The following is a 12,002-nucleotide window of genomic DNA, read 5'->3' as shown; positions in this document are numbered from 1 at the left end:
GGTGGCCTGCAACCCGGAGCTACCCCTCTGTCTACAAAGTCTGCAAATAAAAGTCCGCAGCTATAATTCTGTCAGGGAGCCGAGAATTCCTTGCAGTGCTCGTCATTGATGCACACTGTTGACATCCAACTGTTGACATATGGTGGAAAACATATTTTAGGTATATTCATAATTTGCTATACTGTACATCTAAATGTTTCAATGTGTGTGTCTGTGTGCATACTCTGTATGTTATTGTGTGTACCTGTGTAGAAGGGTGTTTCTGTATCTACGGGCACTTCTATGCCTGGATATCAGACCTGACTTCACAGAGAGTCTGGCCTAGCTAGATCCATTAACAAATGTTTATTTCCTGACTGGTAGACGCTTGTCTGAAGTTTGAAATTATTGGAGTTCAATCACTAACGTTTGGTAATAATGTTAACCACGGGGGACACAACAATAACGATAGGCTTGCAACTGTGATCACTCTCAGAAACGTCCTCTGTTGCTGCTGGTTGGTCGGGTGTCCTGAAGCCGGAGTTAACGAGGGCGGATCAAGCTATTCCAGAGTACTAGGGAAAATAAATTGAGTGGAAGTGTGCAGACAGGCGGAGCCTGACTAACTTTTATGTCCTTGCACTGAGATTTTGGATTTCTTTCAAAATGTCTCATGATGCATGATAAATATACACGGTGTGCACTGTCCTGCTATTTTGAGGCAACTATGAACTAAATCCCATATTATACTGTATGTAAAATTAAAAAAAATCTAGTTTTTAAGTCAACAGAAATTAGCAAGTGAGCACAAGTGAACATGTGCTTGCCAACCATACCAGCTGAGAAAAGGCCATGTAAAGATCATGTTTTCTCTTGAAATATGAATGGTTACACTTTACTTGAAGGTATAAGAGTGTCATGATACTGTCATGAACGTGTCATAAACATTATAAACAAGTCACAGACATTTGTTAATTTAAAATGTTAAAATGATAAGTGTCACTCGGTTAAGTTAGGCCTAGAGTTAGGGTTAGGTTATGGCATATCACTCATACCTTAGTGTTAGACCTACCGTATTAATTATGTGTGTGTGTCGGTGTGTGTGCGTGTGTGTGCCTGTGAGTGAGTGAGTGAGTGCACGTGTGTGCATGTGGGGCCATTTCTGTAGCAGTATTTTTTATGAATGTGAGCAAACTAGAAAAGTAAAGTGTGTGTCCTTACATAATGACATGATGAGTGTGACACCTTCTCCTTTATGCCTTTGAACACCTGTATCAGATCATGTATACGCACTCCTCCAGAGTCCAGCCATTTATTCCCCTGTAACATAATGGTAGATGTTGAATTAGGCCTACTTGATATTCTTCACCTTTACCATCAGTGAATCATGTCCTCACCTGGTTATGTATGGGGATATAATAATAATAATACATTTTTACATAACAAAAGCGCCTTTCAAGACACCCAAGGTCTTCACCCATTTCAGCAATAGGTCTGATGCAATGGCAGTCTACTGTGGTTAAAGACATTACACAGATTTCATTTGGCCAACATTACAGGCAGACAAATTCGGCAAATTCCTCTTCCACTTTCTGACAACTTCATTACCCAGGCTCAGATGGACGTTTATGGAACGTGGCGACGTAAAACCCAAGCACGCTCATTACGTCAACTGTGACAAAATTCAACATGGAGGACGGCGGTGTTGTAGTTGAAAAACCCCAGGTAATTCATCGTATTTTTCCGTGACGTTTTCCTTATTTGTGTGCTTAATACAGCTAGTCCGTAATTGTATCATACCTTCATGTTTGTTGTATGAGGTGGGGAAACGAAAGACGCGAAAAATATATTCGCATAACACTCTCAGTAAAAAGGTGCCTATTCATTCACGGTAATATAGCGTTAATGGTATGGCTAGTTTAGGTTTAGCTAACGTTAGCTTCTACAAATGCTCTGTCATGCAGTCCCTAGTGAGTTAGTTAGCTATCTGGCTTTGGCGAAATAATATAGATGTTTGTATCAGTCATAATCTCTAATATTTTATAATCGTTTTGTTACTTTGATTTGGAAGCAACGGTTAACCTTGCCCGTTAATCAGTGGCAACATTGCTGTATCTAATTATTGCGAACGTTACCGGTTGGCAGCTAGGCTAGGCTGTTCGCTAACAGTTAGCTTTTTAGCTTGTCAACAGTAATGTATAGCGGAGATTGCTGACTGTAATGTTAACCTGTAGTGTGGTTGATGGCTATCTGTTGTTTTCTTAATCGGGTTGTCTTGTATAACATGTAAAATGGCACGATGAGATGAAGTGTTATTGGAAACTATCGGTTAAAATACTGGATAACATCGTGTCAGACAACATTAGCAAGTGTAATAGGGTGTTTGCTTATTGATGCTGTAAGTGTCCCTCACTCTAGTACAGTTAAGGAAAACAAAGGAGTCATAATGTGGTCATGTCCACTACTGGTGTTGTTAACGGTAGGTTAGTTTGATAATAAACGTCTGCTGCATTGTATTTTTTAAGGAGGACGTTACTGCTATGCTAAGCTCAAGGCCCCAGACGGGCCTGTCCTTCTTGGCCCCAGAACCAGAGGACCTAGAAGACCTCTACAGTAGATACAAGGTTTGAAACTTATTTAACATTACGTCTATGAAATACTGCTGGATATGTACGTGTTTAAAATAATCCTGTTAAATGTCACACACTCTGTCATTTCATTCACTACAATTTATCTGAGTCGAAACTATCGGGTTATTTCTAGATGGCAGATTACTGTCAATACATCTCTTCCATTAGACACTATTTCTTGATTTGTTTTTTTAGAAATTGCAGCAAGAGTTGGAGTTTCTGGAGGTGCAGGAAGAATACATCAAAGATGAGCAAAAGAATCTGAAGAAGGAGTTTCTTCATGCCCAAGAGGAGGTGAAGAGGATACAGAGCATCCCGCTCGTTATTGGACAGTTCCTTGAAGCTGTGGACCAGAACACTGCTATTGTTGGTTCCACTACAGGTAGATATTTTTTTGTTGTTGATCTTTTAGATATTTCAATTTTCTACATTGACTTTGCAAGCCACTTTGTTACTTTATAGTGTTACTGGCACACCATAGAACAGTGGTTCTTAAATCTTTCTCTGACAATCACCCCAAAGAACATTAGCCAAGTCTCGCGCCCCCCTTCTTGCCAACTGGCGAAATGTTGTTTATTTTATTTTGGAAAATGTTGCGGTGGCAGAAATTGTCTCCTCTCATAGGCAAGCTATGTCAACATAAAAGGTGTTAAGGTGTAGGACAGACTTTGACAATCTTTATTATCTTCTAAAGGACAACTAGCACTCATAAGTATAACTGGTGCTTCTGTGGCGAAAAAAGGCTGCCTGGTATGCTTATGCACTGAATCTTCAAGCTTACCATTGCAAGAGGCAGAGGTCTGGACTTAATAATCAGAACATCCATTTTGGAAGGAACATTATGAAATCACTGTGAACTGGAAGTTTACATCTAGGTCTACTGAATATTCCTGTTTAAAACATGAACGCGAGCATTGAGAACATTGTTTGTGTACGGAGTGTTTACTAAAAGAAAGGTTTCAATCAACTCACTTGGTTTTTCTGTTCGCTGCTGTCTTGCCAGTCAAGGAGTGAGTTGTCCAAAGCCTTTCTTTTTAATAAACTGTGCGTACTACACAAACAATGTTCTCAATGCTCGAGTTCATGTGTAGAGACACTGATGATACTTCTATCAAAGTTTCATGTTGTGTCGAGCCTTCTTAGTGTGTTAAAAATAGCGCTTTTGTCATCATGTATCAAAACAGTAGCGCCCCTACCATTCTCATTCACAGAGGTTGGGCAGGCTATGAATAATACTTTTCAAGACATTGATGCTCAAACTTGTCCTCCAATATTAGGCATTTCTAAGTGTATAAAAATTATACAAAATCAAGGGTGGAAAAATGTATGAAAATATTTGGAATTTAGCAAAAATATTTTAGAGGTCTTATTTTTGGGACCTAAATATTTGTTAGTTAGTTAGTCAGTTACAAACTTTGGGCAAAATCGGAGATGGTGCAGCCAGCAACCATTTCTTTTGGATTTTGTCTGATTTGACACAGAATTGCCCAGTGATTAAGGAGCTGTGTTAGCATGTAGTTCTAGTAGCCTGATGAGTTGTGAGTCCAATTCTTAGCTTCCAAGTTGCTCCAGGGGAAAGTGCCCCATGTAATCTAATTGACATAAGTAAGTCACTTTGGATAAAAGTGTCTGCTAAATCGATAAATGCAAATGTAATGTATGATTAGGAAATGTACTCCCACTCACTGTGTTCAGTGTTCACACACAGCACATACACTCACATACATCTGTCTATAACTGGAACTGTGATGGTGTCTTTGTTCACTTCCTTGTAGGCTCCAACTATTATGTGCGCATCCTCAGCACCATTGATCGTGAGCTGCTGAAACCCAACGCCTCAGTGGCCCTTCACAAGCACAGCAATGCCCTTGTGGATGTGCTGCCTCCTGAGGCAGACAGCAGCATCATGATGCTCACTTCTGGTAAGCACCAGTTAGCACCAGATCTGATTTAAATTTTTCAAACAGGTTTTCATTTGCTTTGTAAGCATTCACAAACACTCCCTAATAGTCTAAAGGTATTTCTCCACGAACATTCAGACAAATGTTTTCAAAGAATCTGTGATCTGTTGTTACCATCCATCTGAAACAGTCTTAAGGAATAGAACATGAAAGTAAAATTAGCTGGATACATACAGTATGTTTGCTTTGTCTGTGTATGAGATACAAGGCTATAATCGTATGCATTGAGACCACTCAAGAGTTTGTTTGAAGGTTCAGACCAAGTTTCTCATGTGTGTACTCTGTACTGCTGCAGGTTACTCATAACGGTCTACAGAAGCCTAGCTCTTTTTGTATGTTTTTGTTGGAGCTTCACACCAATGTTTTTCTTCCCTGTCCCCCTCAGACCAGAAGCCTGATGTGATGTATGCAGACATTGGAGGCATGGACATCCAAAAGCAGGAAGTAAGGGAGGCAGTTGAGCTGCCCCTTACGCATTTTGAACTCTACAAACAGGTATCTGCCAGTATGCAGTTACTTATACTTATCCATAGACTTTTAATTATGATATAGAAACTGCAAAGATGTTGCAAACAATTCAGAATAATAATTTAACCAAAAACATTGCTTAACACCTCAGAACGAGCTCAACACTCCCGTCTCCCCCTTTCGATGACCGGCTCAAAGCTCAGTTTTATTATGGTTTAGGGAACAGTTTTGCTCCACTTTGTTTCCAGTTCACGGAGCTAGAGCTGTGTCTGACGACAATGAGTGATTTTTTTCACAGTAAACTCACAGAAAGTAGTTCACATTAGTCAGCAGGTAATAATTAAACTTGAATGTATCTTTTAAAAAGAAAACATGTTGGTTATTGTGTCAGTTAATGGATAGCCTACCCTGCACACTTGCAACAACAGCAGATGTTCATAATCCTCCAATTACTGTATTTAGGTGAATTAAATGTGTTGGCATAACCCTGAGGATTCCACACAGTGGCTACTGACTGTGTGTGCACGTAGCTCCCAGAATTAGCCTGGGAATACCAATCTGAACCTGAAATGTGGGACTTACCCTGCAGATCTGTCTGGCTAAGAGGCCATTGAATCCCATTTTCAACGTCCCTAAAACAGGGACGCGCCCCCACCTGGGTGGGACGCCTGCACCGTGCGCTGGCAACCCGGGTTCGATTCCCGCCCCATGGTCCTTTATGGATCCCATCCCTGCTGTGTCTCCCATTACTGCATTTAAAACCCTTCATTTAAAATATTGCTGCGGTTCTGAAATAATACGGTTAGTATTTAATACACCACCCTTGTGGTCTGCATTGCCTTGACGCAAAGTTAAACATTTTTGGAGGTGCATGACAGGGGTCTGTGTAGGGCTTAGAGGGGAGTGTAAGGCGATGCAGAGGGCTCTGTGGTGCTGTGGTGGTCTGCGCTAGGCCTGTCGCGATATTCAATAGATCAATTAATCGCACGATAAAAAAAAATGAGCTCGATAACTTTTCTGGCCACGATAATTTCCATTTTCATGCTTGATTGTTTTTCTCGTCTCTCTCTCTACCAAAGAGAGGATAACCACTCCGGTGCATCGGTGACCCCTCTCGGTTTCTTAGCGCAGCCTAACGAGGAGTGAACCCTCCTGTCAGTCACTTGTCAGCCACATGTATCTTTCAATAACATGACGGACAACTTTACTTTCTTACATTCATTTGATTAACAGGCTAAACAAGGCTATGGCGATTAGCCTAAGCACACAGGACATTCAGTCCTTTTACTAACTCAACGGTCATGAAGAAATATTTATATGTTGCTGACTCATCCCGAAACGTATATTACCAACATAATTTGCTACCAGTACCCCAGTGTAGAGGACCAATTTAGCCCGTAGCTAATACATAAAGTCGTAGCTAAAGTTACCGTAACCTCCTATGTAATCTAACGTTACTTGTGGAACTTCGGTACAACCAAAGATCCTTGATTGCCCCGCTTTAACTCTCTGGTATAGCCAGTTATCTCATCTTTGTTGTAGGGAATATGTTTGTATTTCAAGTGATAAAATGAAGGTATGACTTATGTTTAGCTGATGTTATAACATGTAAAATTAAACTTGCCAAACCCATTGGCAGCCCGACAGTGACACTCCTGTTAGTAAACTGGATAGAGCTAATAATAGAAATGAAATCCAACGTATATGTCTGTCGCTTAAGTCCAACGTACAGTCAGATAATTCTCACATTAACGTTATTTTCTGCCGTTATCTGCCTCAAAGCCCTTTTCGCTACCCACGTTGATGTATTTCAAGTGGTCTGCTACGGATGTAGGGACATGGCAAATTCAAAGACCATACCTGTGCAACGTAATCTCAGTCTCAGTTCTGTAGGGAAACGAAATTGAGCGGAAGTACGAAGCCAGGCTAGTCCTGATGTGCTCTTGTGTCTCTCTCTGCCCAGATTGGTATTGACCCCCCCAGAGGAGTGCTGATGTATGGGCCCCCAGGCTGTGGGAAGACTATGCTGGCCAAAGCTGTGGCTCACCACACTACAGGTAACCAGCTGCTCACCAACACAGTTCACCTGCCCATGTGTGGTACTCCCATTACGCATATATTTCTCAGGGCTGTTACACATCTAATATACACGTTAGTGATTCAACCTGATTTCCTCTAGTACAAAGAAGCTATAATTATGAATGAATTGTGTTTTGTGTACAAAACTATGGTTAGAGTGAAATATATTATGAATTTATATGGATATTATAAGGATTTATAATCCATGCACTTGCATTTCATTTCTGTTAAGGTATTGCTTTAACAGTGACGACATGAACACTTGCACTGCTGTCAAAATAGATTCCTCCCATATCTCTCTAGCTCACTCCATGTTGTTCTTCTTTCTCTCTCAGCTGCATTCATCCGTGTGGTGGGCTCAGAGTTTGTCCAGAAGTACTTGGGTGAGGGCCCTCGCATGGTGCGCGACGTCTTCCGACTGGCCAAAGAGAATGCCCCAGCCATCATTTTCATTGACGAAATCGACGCCATTGCCACTAAGCGTTTTGACGCCCAGACTGGCGGTAAGATTGGCTGCCTAAAGTTATAAGTATACTCGACGCACCCGACCTGTCGCGCGACAATGTGACGTCAAAATGACGTAATTTCCTGTGTCGCAAGCCACATTTCAGCCGCGCGCCGACGTGTCGCGCACCGAACATTTTATATCAGCCGCGCGCGCCAACCTCGCACGACAACTAGGAAGAGATTGAAGCCAAGCTCACGGAGCCAGTGTCCTTCCACAGGCATCAACCACATAAACCACATTCAGGCATTATCATATAGCCTATCCAACATCTTAAATAAGCCCATTCATTTTTAAAACGACTGTAGTCATGAAGTTTGAATAATAGTAAGTTTGAGAAGTGGGAAGTTAACTTGGCTAGGCTGCAGCGAGAGTTGCCTGGATGACTGATTTGTTTACAGTTGTGAACTACGTTGGATAAGTTAACGAAGTTACCAGTGAGAGTTGCAACAGGAGGAATTAGGGGGAAATGACTAGGACCGATAGCCTGACGAGCCAGACCCACATCAAGATGTAGGGTCTGGACACTCACCGTAGACAGGGCTCAATCGGAGGGGTGGGATAAACAGTTGTCTTTCAAATTTCCTCCCCGCAATAGGATAACGCTAAACGAATCATCTTCTTGTTTTCAAGTAGCAGCAGGATGCGTAACCTTCCCTCTCCACGCAATAGGATAACGCTAAACGAATCATCTTCTTGTTTTCAAATAACTGGATGCGTTACCGTCGCAACTTCTGGTCGCATGTCAGTCACCATTATGTTAAGCCCTGTGATTGGCCCACTGGTGCTGGGGGTTCTCAGCTCCCTGCCTCAATGGATCATGCCTAGACTGCCCCGCCAGCCAAATTACATTTGCTGCCGCTAGGGGCGTCTAGATTTCTAGGCTATAGGACCGAGGCACAGAAGCATTCCAGCAAAAGGTAACGAAGAGATTTATTTTCAACCAAAGGATATCTGCTAGACCTAAAAAAAAAAAATCTCTTTCCATTTACGGAGATTACACAAACTCATCTCATAAACGAGATGGTAGGCTAATCCTTCAGTTGTGCAAGCTAAGTCTGAAATATCAGCAAAGAGGCTAGTTGCTACTGCCATTAACGTCAATGGATACGTGCCTCTGTTCAGTAGAATACTGCATAATTTTGTGTCGCGACTACCACGCGCAAGTATACATGGTTACAACGTTCCCCGTGACGTCAACATGTCGCACGACAAGTCGGGTGCGTGGACTGTACCGGGGCCTTAAAACCTCAGTCAGATTGATTTAGATCTGGAGACAACCTTGGGGAAATTTTGAATAAATAGGGGTGGGAACCATCAAAGTTTTAAAGCCATTTGACATTTCTGACCTAGGCCTATGTGTTCTATAATTAAAGTATGAAGAAGGAATTTTTATCTAACTGTTTACAGTTTGTACAGACTGCAGCCCTCAAAACCAAAACTGTGGCATTGATCCATGAGCATGAAATGCATTAAAACACATTAATAGCATGAAGGAGGAAGGGCGTAGAGAGAAGTATGACATAATGATGATATGGGGATTTAGAATATTTGTTGATTTGATCTATGATTGGTTGCCAAACATGGTACAATTTCAGGCTGTGTAGATAGATGGTATTTAGGGCCACCTCACACTTGGTCAATTTTGTTAAAACCATGGTGGTTCTTGCTAAACCATCAGTGTTAAGTTCTTCTTTTTTTCATCAGTATATATATTTTACCAGGGTCAATACTGCCAAGTTCAAGCACTGCTGTAACACAAAAATAAGAAAAGAAATCAAGTATAGACTCCCAAATGTCATCAGTGGTTTCTGACATACTGTCATCCGCAGTGAAAAGTGTGTTTTGAAGCAGAGCAATAAATGACCACCAGAGGGCAGCATTACCAGGAAATGGCTGGCTGCCAATGATGCAATGTGTCAGCATTCTGCTAGCCTCTCGAGTCTTCTGAAAAGCAACCCCTTACTCGTGCTGTGGCCTCGTTGGGCTAATTACTCAGTGAACATCATCTTAATGTGCTCTCATACACTTTTTGCTTGAAGTCAATTTGTAGAGGCCGAAAGGCTGTGCAACTCAACAGCCCCTGCTATTAAATTATTTCCTGGAGACGTAGTCCTAGCTTTGAATGTGAGTAAGCACATTATTAGATCAGTGGGAGATTGAGTATTTATCTTTTGTGCTTTTTGGCACAAATCAGATTAGTCTGCTTTTTTCATTTGTACGTGGTGCTATGGTCATTGTCTGACCTGAATATTCACCTCTGACCTATTCTCCTGCTTTAGCTGACCGAGAGGTGCAGCGAATCCTGCTGGAGCTGCTAAATCAGATGGATGGGTTTGACCAGAATGTGAATGTGAAGGTATGGTGTTTTTATTTTACTGTGTGTGTAGCTGTGTGCATCGGAAGCTATGGCCCATATAACATGCCATGCCTCTAGCTGCAAAATGTGGCCTTGACTGGACTCTCTGTGGCATCCAGGTAATCATGGCCACTAACAGAGCAGACACTCTGGATCCTGCCCTGTTGCGTCCGGGTCGTTTGGACAGGAAGATCGAGTTCCCCCTCCCAGACAGGCGTCAAAAGCGTTTGATCTTCTCCACCATCACAAGCAAAATGAACCTCTCTGAGGAGGTGGATCTAGAGGACTGTATCCTTAACTCACTGTGCCGCCTGAGTCTGTCTGTCTGTCTGTCTGTGTGTCTCTCTCTCTCTCTCTGTGTGCGTCTCTCTCTCTCTCTAGGTTTTGCTGCCACGGAGCATATTTTTTAAAACAAATAAGTATGTGTGCTCTGCATCTTAAAAAGAGATGCAAAGCACACTTCCTTGGTGTCCCTTCCCTGTGTGCAAAGCACACTTTCCTTGGTGTCCCTTCCCTTGGTTTCCCTTAACTAATTTGAAAGATGTGGCTCGACCAGACAAGATCTCCGGAGCAGATATCAACTCCATCTGTCAAGAGGTAAGCTGTGGGAGACGGAGGATGCATGGTTGCTGCTGTTTGTTTTTGTACTTTTCTACTCTAAACAGTTGAACCGGATTTGGAAGTATATGCAGCTTAATCTTTACTTCTACATTAACAATCACCTTTTAATTAGAGTTATCCTTGTACTGGTTGGAGTCTTTGTATTGTTTGGGTATTGACATGGTACAACTTGTTGGGTTTTCTACTCTTGCTTACAAGATTGCAGCGGTTTGGCATGTTCTCTTTTCTGCTCTTGGATATATTGCATAAGGCTAGATTAACACGTGCAAGTCTTACTGCTCAATTCTGATTTTTTGGTGTGGTTGTTCACATTTTTCTTTTAATTAAATGTGGGCAATATCAGATTCCTACCTCAGTGAGGACTGGTGATGGAACATGACATGACCCACATGCGCAAAACAACAACAAACGAACACACAAACGGCACCCAGCTAACCCAACTGACTGACTACCTTCATAGCTCTCTTATTTCCATTGAGTAATGCGATAGCACACATCAGAGAGCGTGCTCACAACTCACTGCTCCAGTGAAATATTTGGTATTTTGCCAGCACAAATTTTTGATGAAGATCGATCAAGAACGTAAAAGTCACATGAATTCTGATATTCCTGTTCTGACTGCTTGTCGCATTGCAAAACATCATTCCTGTATCGGATTTAGACCACATGTGGAAGTGGCCCAAATTTAACAAATCAGATTTGGCGGGGTAGTGTGAACCTATCCTATGAGGCAGCATCAAGTTGCTTGTGTGCATTGCATTGTGTTGCAGATATGCCTGATTTGTTGATTTTGTTTCCCCTCTAGGCTGGCATGCTAGCTGTACGTGAGAACAGATACATTGTCCTGGCCAAGGACTTTGAGAAAGCGTATAAGACTGTCATCAAAAAGGATGAGCAAGAGCATGAGTTCTACAAGTAGTGATGCTACCCTACCTTTGCATATTAGAACTACACTTTTTGACTTTTTTTGTTTTCATTTTGTGCATACATAAGTAGTAGTAATTTTACAGACTCAAAGCTGGTCAGGACCTTGTATAGGAGGAATACAACTTCTCAAGGTTTTCTTCTAGCATTGGGTCCATTATTTCAATACAGAGAGACTCTCTCTGTTTCACTCACTCACTCCACACACACACACACACACACACACACACACACACACACACACACACACACACACACACACACACACACACACACACACACACACACACTACAGAATCTTATGTGACCAGCTGGATGGCCAGAATCCAAGGAACTTCATGTTCTACAATGATATAACTGTATAACTATGTCCATTAAAAAGAGGTTTTCCATAAAATGCCCCTGAGTTTATTTTGTATTTATTTAATATTGAACTAATTGTGGTGATGAGTAAGCACATCTTCAAAAATAAAGAG

The 12,002-nt window shown here is 41.7% G+C and overlaps 1 protein-coding gene across 3 annotated transcripts; it reads left to right on the top strand.

The window, feature by feature from the left end:
- The first annotated feature begins 1,628 nt into the window (after window positions 1-1,628).
- psmc4 (proteasome 26S subunit, ATPase 4) lies at window positions 1,629-11,923 on the top strand. 3 transcript variants are annotated; one of them, XM_062538630.1, is made up of 11 exons: window positions 1,629-1,704; window positions 2,505-2,603; window positions 2,805-2,991; window positions 4,385-4,531; window positions 4,956-5,065; window positions 7,002-7,095; window positions 7,453-7,620; window positions 9,905-9,981; window positions 10,101-10,269; window positions 10,523-10,578; window positions 11,408-11,923. In XM_062538630.1, the coding sequence occupies exons 1-11, from the start codon at window positions 1,669-1,671 to the stop codon at window positions 11,519-11,521; spliced, it is 1,257 nt and encodes a 418-aa protein (XP_062394614.1). In that variant the 5' UTR covers window positions 1,629-1,668; the 3' UTR covers window positions 11,522-11,923. The 3 variants fall into 3 exon arrangements, with proteins under 3 accessions (XP_062394614.1, XP_062394616.1, XP_062394615.1); XM_062538632.1 differs by lacking the exon at window positions 1,629-1,704 and adding an exon at window positions 1,833-1,853; XM_062538631.1 differs by lacking the exon at window positions 1,629-1,704 and adding an exon at window positions 1,846-1,870.
- Window positions 11,924-12,002: the final 79 nt, after the last annotated feature.

This window comes from Sardina pilchardus, chromosome 6, assembly GCF_963854185.1.
Source record: "Sardina pilchardus chromosome 6, fSarPil1.1, whole genome shotgun sequence".
Classification (NCBI taxonomy): Eukaryota; Metazoa; Chordata; class Actinopteri; order Clupeiformes; family Clupeidae; genus Sardina; species Sardina pilchardus.
This window is presented reverse-complemented; position numbering and strand designations above follow the sequence as displayed.